The following is a 15,474-nucleotide window of genomic DNA, read 5'->3' on the forward strand; positions in this document are numbered from 1 at the left end:
AACTTTCAAATGCTATGATCAAAATAAAGGAAGAAAAAACTCGTCTTATACATTTGGGACTTTTTGTATTTTTTTTTCCCGTTGTACCGAACCCGTACCGAACCGTGACCCCTGTACCGAGGTACGTACCGAACCGTGACTTGTGTGTACCGTGACACCCCTAATAAGTAATCTGTATCACAGTAGCAGTAATGAACAACTGTATGACAGGATAAATTACTGTGAATAAAGTAAACAAGTGTAAATAGAGTAGTAGAAAAATAAACTAAAAATAATGAACTGAAAATAAAAACTGAACTATGAAACAGTGTAAGAAGTTACTGTAAATAAATACAATGACTATAGTAGCAGTAGCATCTTGTGTCCATCCATGTTTCGTGCTGGGAGAGTCCGCGTGCGATTCACTGCTGGAGTGTAGGAGAACCTTCCCTGATGATTCACTGCTGGAGTAGGAGAACCTTCCCTGATGATTCACTGCTGGAGTGTAGGAGAACCTTCCCTGATGATTCACTGCTGGAGTGTAGGAGAACCTTCCCTGCATGAGGATGTGATTCTGGAAGTTTTCCAGATCTGATGTAGTCCTGCAGAGTGTGAGAATAAAGATACAAAAACATTATGTCTTTCTGATAATTACTGACCTATAAATCATTCAACATATTTTGTTGATCACAAGTTTGAATTTTTTTCTTTGTTGAAGTCACTGTAATTACACAGACAGTAAAAGCAATTAATGTATAGCTATAGAAAATTTAGAGAAATGTATATATTTATACACTCACAAGATAAAACGACACATTATAAACACCATATAAGATTTCTTTTACTACCCTTGTTATTATTTTAATATAATTCCAACAAAGTAGATTTATTTTATATGCTTATATGGTGTTTATATTGTATTCTTTTTAACTGGAAGTGTATACTTTGCCTATATATTTCATTTTTCTGGCTATATTTTACTATATCTATAAATGTGTTGCTTTTACCATCAGTGTATGAGTATCTGTATATACAGACCTGAAGAGTCAAAAGGTTTACATAGATATTGACATTTGATACAGTAGCAACACTTACACCAGCTGTAGTAGTTTCAGGATAATTGTTTTTGTAAAACACTGACATAGGTGTTGACAAAAGTGCATACCTGGAGGTGATGAACGTCTTTACATCCTTCAACCATCTCTTGTCCAAGACGACGGCTACAAGGGCTTGTAGCGAGTGAACGCCGGGCCAATGTTTATTCTCCACCGGGCATTTAGCTTGTTACTCTCCCGCTTTCTTTCTTTTTTTCGCCTCCTCCGCTCCGTTAAAACTTTTATTTTCTTCGTTTTTTTCGCTGCTTCGGCCATGATACCAGCTCCTCGTTTAGCTCAACACCAGCTTCTGCTGAGCTCAGCCTCTGCGCTCCAAGCCCCGCCCATTTTCGTCTCGACTACGAATCGGGAAGGAGGGGGAAGTGACGTATGTGCCGTAAAGCAGTCAAAGCCGTAAAATTTGTAGTTTTTTAGTGTGGCAGGGTTCCTACCATGCTCCTCAAAGTTACATAGTGCCAGTGAAGGTGATACAGACCCCCTCAGATCATGACAGAGGTTCATTAAACCTGTTGGAAGTTGATGTACCATCACAATGACTCTGGAAATATGATATTAAGCTGGAAAAGTTACGTATTGTCGCTTTAAATTATCTTAATATTATCTTTAAAAAAGTTATATTCCACAACTTATAGTTTGGGAGAAATACACACAATTTTCACAGTCTTCACAATTTGCCACATTGCGCAATGAATGGACTCCAGACATGCCGATAGTCACATCACAGAGTGCGTGATCAATCTGTCTCAATCATTTCAATTAAAAAAATACAGTTGACAGAGTTTTCACTTTTTTTTATTTTTATTTGTTATTTTTTCAATTCATTTGCTCACTGTTTGCTTCATTGCCTGAAAAGAGAAACGTTGTATTAAAGATGCAATAATGGAATCACTGACAGGTTGTTCTGCACATAATTTCTTTACCTCAGTTTTAAATATTGCATCTCCAGATCAGCCTTGGCTATCTGCAGATGTACCCTAAAGTTCCTTTGCCGACATCTAACACAGCAGCCATGTTCAGCATTTGATGGAGTTTGGCCCATTTACGCATAAACTATGATTATTTCTTACGTTGCTGTATTGATTGAAGCTTGTAGCGGGCTTGTAGGCGTAATTAGGAAAAATACATTGGACAAGAGGGGTGTGCTCCTCCTGGGAGGTGGCCGGCTCTGATGACATCCCCCCAGGAATCCCCTCCATCATCAGCTCTGATGACATCCCCCCAGGAATCCCCTCCATCATCAGCTCTGATGACATCCCCCCAGGAATCCCCTCCATCATCAGCTCTGATGACGTCCCCCCAGGAATCCCCTCCATCATCAGCTCTGATGACGTCCCCCCAGGAATCCCCTCCATCATCGGCTCTGATGACGTCCCCCCAGGAATCCCCTCCATCATCGGCTCTGATGACGTCCCCCCAGGAATCCCCTCCATCATCAGCTCTGATGACGTCGAAAAACCAAAAAATGGCTAAACAAAGAGCAACTTATATTTCATATTTCACAGAAATGGAGCAGCAAGTTCCTCCTTGAGGCGTACGAGGAGGAGAGGGCAGTGATTACAAAAAAAAAGTAAAACTAATACATCTGCCAAAGCACGTGATCGGGCTTGGCAGAGAATTAAGCCTGATTTATGGTTCTGCGTTAAATCAACGCAGAGCCGACGGCGTGGGGAACGCGGTGACGCGCACCGTACGGCGCGTTCCCTACGCCGTCGGCTCTGCGTTGGTGTAACGCGGAACCATAAATCAGCCTTTACTGATCGCGTCAATGCGTAAGTTTAGGCCATTATGTGAATTTTATATTACCGTATTTTCACGACCATACAGCGCACCGTGTGGAAAGGCGCACCCTCAGTTTTGTGTGTCATTTTTGGTTTTAAAACACACATACGGCGCACCGACCCAAAAGGCGCCGTCTACAGAGACGAGCTGCACACACGCGCGCTGCAAAACACACACGCGCTAAAAATAGAGCGGAAGCAAAACTTAGTTTGATATTTTATTTCACTTTTCACATCAATCAAACCCTTCAAAAGGTTCATATTCTGTTTCCGCATTAAAGAATTAAAAAAAACCACGGGTCGCCGCACATAAACCTGTCTCAGCCACCAGCCCTTTTCATTTCACTCTGGCTGGAAAAGTCTGTTTAGGCAACGCTTTTCTTTTAAAAATCACCATAGCTGGCAGTTTATGTCCATCAGCGTGGCAGGCAAGAGTAAATAAACTTTTCATACCCCGTTGTGCTGCGGATCCCGACCGCGGTGGTCCCGGGTCCCGCGTCCCGGGTCCCGGGTCCCGCGTCCCGCGTCCCCCGCGCTGGTCCCGCTCACACACGCGCATGTCGGGATCTGGTACCGTGTTGTGCCGGATTCAGCCTCCCTGCCGTGAAATGCCCCCCCTCGTCATACTTTCCCACAATCACAGTCACAGATAACAAAAATCGGGTAAATGGTTATTGATGTCATTAATTAATAGCCTGCTTACTGTTTTGTCTTCCATAATATTTGTAAATATATATAATATAAACTCCTAAGTATGTGTTCATGTGAGTGTGTATATATAAATATATTGAAGTGTCAGTGTGTTGTTTTTTTTCTTGGTCTACTTATCATTGAATATAAACTCCTAAGTATATATTTACAAATATTATGGAAGACAACACAGTAAGCAGGCTATTAATTAATGACATCAATAACCATTTACCCGATTTTTGTTATCTGTGACTGTGATTGTGGGAAAGTATGACGAGGGGGGGCATTTCACGGCAGGGGGGCTGAATCCGGCACAACACCGGGTTGTATCCGACAGGAGCTCCGCTCCGCTAATTCAGCTGCGCCACTGTCTCAGCCACATGATCATCATCCCTTCATCCAGCCACCCCTTTTCATTCGCCCTTATAATGACTCCGGCTGGAAACGTCTTATGCAAAGTTTTTCTTTTAAAAATCACCATACAGTTTCTGTCCATCAGCGAGGCAGGCAAGCACCACATAAATGAGAATGTGTGTGTTTCGCGCCGCGAACACACACACACGCATGTCGGAGATCCGGTACCGGGTTTGTAACCGACAGATTTGGCTGGAAATTTCGGAGGGGGAAGCTGATCCGACCTGAGACATACCCCAGAAATCCCTGCTCGCAAAGCGGCCAGGAACCAGGTCGATCGGACCCCGCTTGGGGAACCAGGAAGTCGGGAGGAACAGCGCGCATCACCGCGGCTTTAACCGGGGAACGTAACCGTTTCCGACCGGCCGGGACCGGAGGAACCTGCCTGGACTGGTAGCAGGGACTCCCGGGGAAAGAGCACCGGCATTTCAGCCGGATCTGCCCCGGGGATGCGGCGATCGGACCCCGCAAACCCACGGCAGGTGCATCCTCGTTCCCGACATGCAAAACACACGCGCGCTGCAGAACAAGTGTGCTTATTTAAAAATATAGCGGGAGCAAAACTTAGTTTGATTGTATTTTATTTCACTTTACACATCAAGCAAATCCTTGAAAGTGTTCATCTTCTGTTTACGCATTAATCAGCTCAGTGGAGTCTCATTCAAACCGCAACTCACGGGGGCTTCACCCGCCCCCTTCTCTTTTTACCGTTCTCATGGTGGCCGGCCTCACATTACCGTAATTCAGGTAATAGACACACGGCGCACCGTTTCAGAAGGCGCCCGGCACATTTAAAAAAATAAATAAAAAAATGTATGTGCGCCTTATGGTCGCGAAAATACGGTAAATTAAATAGTTCGGGGAAACTGGTTTGGTCCTGGAGGCTTCAGGGTCCTGGAGGCTTCAGGGTCCTGGAGGCTTCAGGGTCCTGGAGGCTTCAGGGTCCTGGAGGCTTCAGGGTCCTGGAGGCTGCAGGGTCCTGGAGGCTGCAGGGTCCTGGACAGATGGAATATTGCAGCCAATCAGCTTCTCTTTAGAGCGGATGATCCGCTGCAGCTGCTGCCAGCCTGCACCTTTGCTGCATGTCATCCCCATTCTCTCTCTCTACCTCCTTCCTGTCTGACACTTGAATAAATGGCCACTAGAGCCACAAAAAATCTTTAAAAGAAGATTGAAATGACATTATTTACCATTATAGTAATCAGATTACACCGTATATCAGCATCACTGAAATGGACTTGATGCTTAATCAATCACAACGATATGCAAATATTAACCTTTTGTTAACCAGTTGTTTGTAAGTGGGAACAGAAATCCCAGGTTTGGTTTGGTTGTTTTTATTTCTTTCTTTGACCCATTGGAGGCTTCCGTTGTCTTACAGCAGCAGCATGAACATTGTTGTGATTAGCTGTCCCGTTTGGTCGGAGGTGGAACTCTTAAAAGGAGCAGCACTAAGGGCCAAATCCACAAAGAATAGATTGCGCCCGCAAATAGCGCTGTGAATTGCGCTGCATTAGCGCCCGCAATTTGCCCCGCTTTAAGGTCCTATTCACAAAAGATTTTGCTCTACTGATATGCCGGCGCAAACACGCCCATAAAGTCTTGCAGCTGGGTGCAATTTTCCCTTGTCTGAGTAAGTGAGCGGAGCTGTTTTGTTCTCCATATTTCAGCACACACATTGGTCCATAATGAAAACTGCAGAGAGCACAACAGCCTCAACTTTCACGTATTTGTACTTCTCTAGTATTTCGCATGTATGACATAAGCTAATGAAATGTCAAATGTTAAGAGGCTGTGCGCATTTACGCACAAGGCACAGCACCGGTAACTTCATTACACTGTTAACCCGAATAAGTTCACAGAATTCAAAATTTTTTGTGTAACTGGATGCATCAAAATATTTAAGTTATATTTTTAAATGTTTTAAGTTTCCACAACTTAAAACTTTCTATTAACACCGGATCGGGATCAGATCAGGATCTCACGGTAATTCATGTTCTGTGTTTTGCTACACACACCTACAGGAGTGGGTTTGCGCGCAGTTAATACACGCTTCGAAAAGACTGTATTTGCTCCACTATTTTTGCGTGTGGCAAATAGCGCTGGCCTTTGTGAATTAGACGGTTTTTGCAATGAGGCTTATTTGCATAGAAAGGGGGCAATTTTGCGCCGAATGTATGAATATTACCTAATTTACATGCATGCAAATGGCACAGGCGCACCATGACACTATTTGCTTGGCAGCGCAGTTTGTGGTGCAATTCGCCCTTTGCGGGTGCTTTGTGAATTAGACGCTCTCTTTTTGTCTCATTTGCACCAGTTTAGCGGCCGCAAAAGCCGCGCAATCCTTTTGTGGATTTGGTCCTAAGTGTTTCAAATCCTCAAACCAAGGAATGTCTCCCATCATAACTCCAGCTTTGGTTTTGCTACATTACTTGGCACTACTGCTTTTTTTTAACTCAGGATGACGGCATGAAACACAAGATCCTGATTGTCCTTTCAATTCTTTGGATTCTGAAAAGACACGGGGAGCATAAAAGTGGGTGGAGAAAGATTACAGGGTGTTTGTGGTGTTTCAGGTGAAGAACAAAGCTCCTGCAGAGATATTCGAGGGTGTTTGTGGTGTTTCAGGTGGAGAACAAAGCTCCTGCAGAGATATTTCAGGGTGTTTGTGGTGTTTCAGGTGAAGAACGAAGCTCCTGCCGAGGTGCAGATCACCGCCGAGCAGCTGCTGAGAGAAGCCAAGGAGAGGGAGCTGGAACTTCTGCCGCCCAAGCAGGAGATTACCGTCAAGGAGGAGCTCAACGACTCCAAGCTGAGGAAGAAGAAGGTAAACCTGCTTCCAGGCTCCGTTATCTTGAAACAAACACCACAGTTTAGTGTCTTGACTTCACGCTGAGCTGCTTTCTTGAAGGCCTTTGAGGACCAACATCAGGAAGAATCCAACCGTCATCAGTTAGGGCTCAGTTCCACTTGCAGTTCAGAACGCGTACGCATCGTTGTCGTCACGCGTATCCTGCGTTCATTTGGCGCGTGGACGTGCACGTTCTCAAAAAGATAGTGAACGCGTACGCGACCTGCAGTTTTGGCTGTGGCCGCGAGTGGCGCTGTTCCCGGTCTGATCCCAGCTGGACACAAGTGACGACGGAGGTCGCTGGCGCCGTTTCCTTTGCCCAGATTCTGCTTCTCTCTGCTGGAGAAAGGTCCCCATGCAGGTTAACTTGCCCAAACTTTCTATCTGAAAACATATTCTCATCTTGATGTTTCCTGCTAATTCATACACAATCTTCACTTTAATCCTTAACTTAGTTTTACACCAGAATGGTTTTTTGTTTTATTATTGAAACATAGATACAAACAAACAAACAAGGCACATATCAGAATTACAAACTTTTTCCTTGGGTTGAGCAACATCAGTATTACAAAATATACACTGAGAATCTAATTATTGTACAACATAAAATAAAAATGAAATAAAAAAAATAAAATTAAAAATAACTCACAAGGGCCATCTCATATTAAATCATATCTTTCAAGTAAAGAAAAACAGTTTAAGGGCTTTCTTGTCTTTAACAAGACTCAAGGACTTACTCATGCCATCTTTCGGGAACCACAGGATGTCGTCTTTGCTTTTTGCAGATGACGTTGTCCTGTTGGCTTCATCGGACCGGGACCTTCAGCATGTGCTGGGGCGGTTTGAGGCCGAGTGCGACGCATCAGGGATGAGAATCGGCACCTCCAAGACCGAGGCCATGGTTCTCCATCGGGAAAGGGTGGCGTGGAGAAGTCCTGCCATCAGGTGGAGGAGTTCAAGTATCTCGGGGTCGGTGTTCCGGACCGTCGTGGTGAAGAAGGAGCTGAGTCGAAAGGTGACGCTCTTGATTTACCGGTCAATCTACGCACCTACCCTCACCTATGGTCATGAACTTTGGGTAGTGAGCGAAAGGACAAGATACAAACGGCCGATATGAGTTTCCTCCGCAGGGTGGCTGGACGCTCCCTTAGAGATGCGTTTCCTCCGCAGGGTGGCTGGACGCTCCCTTAGAGATAGGGTGAGGAGTTCGGTCACCCGGGAGGAGCTCGGAGTCGAGCCGCTGCTCCTTCACATTGAGAGGAGTCAGCTGAGGTGGCTTGTGCATCTGTACCGGATGCCTCCTGGACGCCTCCCTAGGGAGGTGTTCCAGGCATGTCCCTCCTCCCTAGGGAGGTGTTCCAGACATGTCCCTCCGGGAGGAGACCCCGGGGAAGACCCAGGACACGCTGGAGAGACTGTCTCTCGGCTGGCCTGGGAACGCCTCGGACTCCCCTCGGAAGAGCTGGATGAAGTGTCTGGAGGAAGTGTCTGGAGTGAAGGAAGTCTGGGCATCTCTGTTGAGACTGCTGCTCCCGCGAGCCGGTTCTGGATAAGCGGCGGAAAATGGATGGATGGATGGATGGATGGATGGATGAAACCAGATAAGGATCCTATGCTCTCAACGAGCTAACGCCCAATATCTCTTTATAAATGTAGATCTCAAAATAATCAGCAAAGCTCTTTCCAAACGTCTGAAAATAATTACCCCTTCTATTATACACCCGGATCAAACAGGTTTTATTAAGGGTAGACACTCTTCTACTAATACTCGTAAACTACTCAATATTATAGATCATTCCAATATCAATAAACAGGAATCTACAGTTATATCTCTAGAGGCAAAAAGAGCATTCAATTGGGTAAATGTTGGAAATTTCTATTGGCAACTTTACACAAATTTGGATTTGGCATTTGGATCTTTTATCTTTCATCTGGATAAAGATATTATATAGCTCTCTCAAGGCATGTGTAAGGACAAATTTGAACAAGCTTTAACTTGCAAAGAGGTACCAGACAGGGTTGTCATCTTTCTCCCCCACTATTTACAGGTATTGAGCGCTTAGCAGCTGCTATTAGGCAAAACCTAAATATTAAAGGGATACAATGTAAAACATCCATCCATCCATTTTCTATACCCGCTTTATCCTTTTGTAGGGTCACGGGGGTCTGCTGGAGCCTATCTCAGGCGAGAGGCAGGGGGTTACACCGTGGACAGGTCACCAGTCCATCGCAGGGCCACATATATACAAACAACCATGCACACTCACACTCACACCTCTGGGCAATTTAGAATGATCAATTTACCTAGCATGCATGTTTTTGGACTGTGTGAGGAAACTGGAGTACCCGGAGGAAACCCACGCAAGCACGGAGAGAACATGCAAACTCCACACAGAAAGATCCTGCTGGGAACCGGGGGACCTTCTTGCTGTGAGGCAACAGTGCTAACCTCTAAGCCACCGTGCTGCCCAAATGTAAAACATTATATCACAAAATAAGTCTTTATGCTGATGATGTACTAATCTTCCTCCAGAACTCACAAACCTCACTATCACAGACAATTGCACTTATAGATGGATTTTCATCTCTGTCTGACTACTCTATCAGCTGGTCCAAATCCACAGTTTTGTGCATCAACTGCAATTTCCAGAATACAGCAACTACTAAATTACAATCAGGAAACATTAGATATCTAGGCATAAACATCTCCCCTAGACTGTCAGAGTTGTTGTGTCAAAATTCCTGTGGAAAAATAAAACACCACGTATTAGCTTAAAGACATTACAAAAATCCAAAGACTGTGGAAGCTTAGACTTACCCAACTTCCAGTATTATTTCTTAGTTAATAAGTTACAGTATATCTTAAAATGGTGCAAAAACCACTTACTAGATAGTCAATGGCTGGATTCAGAACAAGTGTTTTGCAATGATTTGGAAATCGCAGATCTACCATTTATCAGTCAAAATATTAGACATCATAAATGCTTTAAAATCATTAATATTAGCTCAACTCTGACAGCCTGGTGGGACTTCCTTAAAATAGCCAAAGTCTCACTTTTTTCCATGTGATCGCACACCTATCTGGAACAATCAAGAAAATGTAAAGATGGTAAACTTTACTCAATGGAGAGACCAAGGAATAAAGTATCTACAATGAACGCGCAAATCCAGCTCAGCTCACAGATAAAAATGTTTTTGTAACTGAAAAGGCTTTTGATAATGCATCCAAGATAATGTAAGTCATCTTCTCTGTTACAGAATCATAAAGGAAGACCCAAAAGATACTGCTGTCGTCATTGCAAGCAAGTCTTCACCACTTCATCAAACCTGAAGATCCATAAGAGCACTCACACTGGTGATAAACCATACAGATGTGATCAGTGTGGAGCGGCTTTTGCCCGGCAAGGTCATTTGACGAGTCACCAACTTATTCACTCTGGAGACAAGCCTTACAGATGTGATCAGTGTGGAGCGGCTTTTGCCCGGCAAGGTGATTTGACGAGTCACCAACGTATTCACACTGGAGACAAGCCCTACAGGTGTGATCAGTGTGGTGCGGCTTTTACCCAGCGAGGTCATTTGACGAGTCACCAACGTATTCACACTGGAGACAAGCCTTACAGATGTGATCAGTGTGGAGCGGCTTTTGCCCAGCAAGCTCATTTGACGAGTCACCAACGTATTCACACTGGGGAAAAGCCTTACAGGTGTGATCAGTGTGGAGTTGCTTTTGTCCAGCAAAGTGATCTAAAGCGACATCAACGTATTCATACTGGAGACAAGCCTTACAGGTGTGATCAGTGTGGAGCGGCTTTTACCCATAAAAGTCACCTAACGAGTCACCAACGTATTCACACTGGAGACAAGCCTTACAGATGCGATCAGTGTGGATCGGCTTTTGCCCGGCCAGATCATTTGACGACTCACAAGCGTATTCACACTGGAGACAAGCCTTACAGATGCGATCAGTGTGAGGCGGCTTTTGCCCAGCAAAGTGCTCTAACGAGTCACCAACGTATTCACACTGGAGACAAGCCTTACAGGTGTGATCAGTGTGGAGTGGCTTTTGCCCGGCATGATCAATTGACGAGACATCAACGTATTCACACTGGATAAAAATTGTACATTTGTGATTATTGCTGATATCATTTATTTTGAGAGTTCAGTTAACATGCACCAATTAAGTTAATTTAGTTTGAAAGAAATAATTGTGGTGGTTTGATTGTGGGAGAGATTTTGAATATTTTTTTTTTTAAAAGCAGATTCTTACAGCTGTAAGAGCTGTTCAGTTATAACCAGATTTAGAAAATGAAATACAAGAATTCAATTCAAATGTCTTTATTTTGAACATGATGGTAGTGTAAGTCACAGACATGCTCGAACATACTTGAACAATGAATGCAAGAGATTTTTTTTTTGAAACAGCAGCAGTTTTGACATGTTCAAAAAGAAGTAAGAAGAAGTAAAAAAAAACGTATCCTACTCCTTGACATCAATACCATGTTTTCACATAGACCCTTGTTATTAGATGTCAAAAATCTTGATGTATTGAGAAGTTACACAAATTAATAACAATTTTACACAGTGTAAACATATTGTGGTATACATGAGTATACATCTGCGGATACTTGGGTGATTATTGCCATTTGCAGTTACATGTCTCTCTATATAAACACTATTTACCCTGTATTCATCTATATATAAAAGCATACATTATTTACCGTGTACAATCTTATTCATTACGGGCATTCTCACACAAATATTTCTAGATGCATTAAAGCATATATATGTATAATAGACAGATACATGCACACCCAACGAAGAATGAGGAAGTCAGCCGTCCCGATCGACCAGCAGCAATACAAATGATGAGAAAAGATATCAGAAATATTTGTTGGGCCACAGTCCCATATGAACTATGGATTGTGTAATTATATGAACAGTTAAGGCCTTTGGTCAGCTTTGAGGCCCCAGAACTCTGCATTCCTCAACGTGAACGCCTTTGGACCGACCTGGAGCTGAAGGAGGCCCAGCTGCTGTGCCCATGTATTCCCCTCATCCCCACTGGTCCTCATTTAGAGAGAGAGAGAGAGAGAGAGACTCCTTATCCGGATCCCCTGCTGAGCGTAACTACCCTTTGTTTCATCAAGAAACACTGACCAGCCGGATCAAACCACTTTCTCTTCATTTACAAAGATTCATGTAAGAGGCTGTTTTGTGTCTGGGCAGAGAAACTTAGTAACACATTTTAAAAGTTAGTTTTACGTTGTGAGCCGGACTGGTGATCCCGTCACAACTGTGCTCATTAGTTGAGTGTGTTTGATTATCTTATTGCTTTCTCCCCTCATTCTGCTCCTACTACCACCCCCCCCCCCCCAAACACACACACGGGTAGTCTGAACTTTTGTGTACATGTTTAGTTAGTTGTTGTTTTTCGGTAGTTTAGCCATCAGAATTTATCCAAAACGTTGTTTTGCCATTTTCTTGACACTAAATAAATTCTGATTAATTGGAATGAGAGAAGTTGTTTGTGCTTATTTTACACATATTTGTCACAACTGCTGTTGCAAATGCCTGTGCTAAGACTCCTCCCTTCACTATTATTCTGCAGAATAATTTACCTTGAGACTGAATTTTGCTGTTAAGTTATCATTTTCCTGATTACATCAGCTGTTTTGATTGTCATTTTGATTCAATTTGATAATCTACTTTATTAATGATTATCCTTCGACAATCATTAATGACTCTTTAACTGAACCAGCACCTCCCCTGTGGCACAACATCAATCATATTAGAAATAAATGTATGGCTTCATATTAGTTGTCCTGTTGTGGTAGAATAAAAAATCATCCACCACAGAGATGTCATGGGTGTGAAAAAAAAACATTGAGAAAAAACAATTTTTCCCTTTTTTTTATAGCATGCAGTTAATATGTTTCTTTTTTCCTGTAAAGTTGGACATTTTAAAGTGTAGGTGAATGACTTTCTTTTTGACAGTTGTGGAACTGCAATGAGAGCCAATGCAAGAAAGAGTTGGTCGGCCTTCCTGTCCTGAAGAGGACTGGAGTGGTTTTCCAAGTCCAAATAACACTGTAAAGTTTCAATTTTCCACCAAGTTTCAAATGGGACGTTTCACGTGTTAGGCTAACTTGATAACCGCTACACTACAGAAACTGACATGCTTTGACCTACAAAGTCGGCGGGCATAACAAAAAAAATCCTGTAAAAGAATTCTGCTACAAGTCTTGACAGCGAGATGGATACTGCAGGTTTTCTCCTGCATGCTCTGAGAGGCTCATGCTGAGGGACATATTTTAACTCATGCTTCCCTCTGAACTACAGAAACTGACATTCTTTGAAATCAGTGTGCAAAATTAAAAATTCCATGTGATGAGGCATTGTGACAGCACCGTGGTCGACCTGAATGTCAGCTTCCTGAACCCCTGCAGGGACGACACCTTGCAGGTGGTTTCAGCCTCATACCCCTGCTTGAGACACATTGTCACGCAATTTCCGGCTTCCTGCACCCCTGCTGAGACGGCACCATCGAAGTGGCTTCGGCTTCCTGCCCCTGCAGAGACGAGGACTTGATCCACGGGGATGCCATATGATGGACTTCCTGACTTACTAAGGGGTAGTTCCAAACTGAACGATCACATCTGACTGTAAATAGCTTTTAATTGCTCCTTGTCTTTCACCTTTGGGTTGTTGATTCTTGCCGTCTGTGCTTTTAACTTTTTGTATAAAAGCCCTGTTGTCAAACCTCTCTGGGTCGGCATACCAACCTCAGACACGATCTGTGCTGGTCCTGCCCACCGCCGGCTTACTGAAATAAAACTCAACCCCACAGCGGATTCCTGAACTGGATTTTATATTATTCTTCAACAATTTGGTGCTGTGACCCGGATGACAATAGACCTTCGATGGAAACTCCTCTTTCCAGAACGACGACACACCAGTGACTTTTATCCAAATTACTCAGAGGTAAAAGGGGTCCATTTACAAAATCCCAAATTATTGTTGCTGGGGGTTGTCGAAAGTCTGTGAACTGGAGTACCAGAGAAAGGTTGACGTCATCCCAAAATTTTAGGTAAGTCCGCTGTGTCGTTGTGAGCAGAGGTTATTGAGAACGTTATTGTAGAGATGTTTAGGAACGCTTGCAATTTCATAACACTTGACTTTGATTGTGTTGTGATGATGCTTTGCTTCTCCTGCCTTCGAATTTGACTCGCTCTTCTAAAAAAGGTTTAATATCTCGGGTAACATTAAAGAGAGAATGGCCAGAGTGCCATGGTTGGTCTGAGTACCAAGAGAATAGTCCAGTGGGACTTATAGCATATGCAGGACTTGAGGTCCATAAAAAGTGTTTGGAACACAGAGAATTTTGTGGGAAATAGGAATATATGTGGAGGAAATGTTTTTTATCCACCTTATTCCTACGCCCCATGAGGCTTTGCGCGAATTGTGGGTGTTACTTCCGGTGCTGCCGGAACCGGCGTTTGTTTTCATGCTGAGTGAACGCGTTAACCCTCTTTCTCCGAGCGTTGGGGATATAAAACTATAAAATGTGGAAACACCACCTGTCACAGCTCAAACGGGACAATATCATCTTACCTCTGCCTCCTGCTGTTGAGGGATGGGAGGACGACCTGAAGAAGTGAAGAAATGCTTAGAAGATGAGAAGTATCTCATTCTTCTCAATGGACAAAGTGGATACTCCTCCAGGTGGGTAAATATTGTTACTTATCAGTACTCGAGATGAGGGGGGATGGCATCCCCCCTGAAATAAAAACGGTCCAAATCATCCCCCTTTCCATCCTTTATGTCATTTCATCAATGAATGTGGTTTTACTGCTATTTCAACATTTAGAGTCATCACCAGAAAAATAACATTTGACAATTTTCACCTGTTTCAAGTAAATTTCCACCTGAAATAAGTAGAAAAATCTGCCAGTGGGACAAGATTTATCTTCTCATTACAAGCAATAACATCTTGTTCCACTGGCAGATTTTTTTACTTATTTCAAGTGAAAATCTACTTGAAACAGGTGAAAATTGTTGTTTTTTCCAGTGATGAGTCTTGTTTTAAGTGTAATGAGATTTCTTTTTTACTAAAATGAGACATTTTAACTAGAAATAAGACAAATATTCTTGTTAAGATTGTGAGTTTTTGCAGTGATCCATTTTACTTATCCTGTGAAGGACAGAGTCATATTGATAAGTTCAGAAAAGTGTTTTTTATTGTTGTGTTTTGATGTATTTGATGTAAGCCCAGTGGATATTTAAAGCTTACAGAAGGCTGCATTTAACTGCTGCTATGTCATTCCTGCAGTATTTCTGCAGGTGTTTTGGTCACTGCTATTATTTGTAATATATTATATTATTTGTAATCAGCACAAATTATCTGTCCCAATATGACAAAATTCACCATCCCCCCTGATTTTTTTTTACAGCTCGAGTACTGCTTATAATCTATGAATTAATGTGACAGGTAGGCTACTTGTGAACCTTCATTAAGACAAACTGTAAGCCATCTTTTATATTTATTCTTTCAGGTCCAGCTGCCAGTGATGTGCCTGGGGCTGCAGAGCTGCAAGCTGCTTATCTGGACCAACTGAGCACCTGGAGTTCCACATTTCATTTG

At 43.1% G+C, this 15,474-nt stretch overlaps 1 protein-coding gene across 1 annotated transcript; it reads left to right on the forward strand.

The window, feature by feature from the left end:
- Nucleotides 1–1,797: 1,797 nt before the first annotated feature.
- Nucleotides 1,798–11,078, forward strand: LOC133460930 (zinc finger protein 260-like). The gene is made up of 6 exons (XM_061741644.1): nt 1,798–1,819; nt 2,278–2,540; nt 6,660–6,806; nt 6,891–6,931; nt 7,593–7,845; nt 10,089–11,078. Exons 1-6 carry the CDS (start codon nt 1,798–1,800, stop codon nt 10,944–10,946), a joined length of 1,584 nt encoding a protein of 527 aa, XP_061597628.1. The 3' UTR covers nt 10,947–11,078.
- Nucleotides 11,079–15,474: the final 4,396 nt, after the last annotated feature.

This window comes from Cololabis saira, chromosome 15 (genome assembly GCF_033807715.1).
Source record: "Cololabis saira isolate AMF1-May2022 chromosome 15, fColSai1.1, whole genome shotgun sequence".
Classification (NCBI taxonomy): domain Eukaryota; kingdom Metazoa; phylum Chordata; class Actinopteri; order Beloniformes; family Belonidae; genus Cololabis; species Cololabis saira.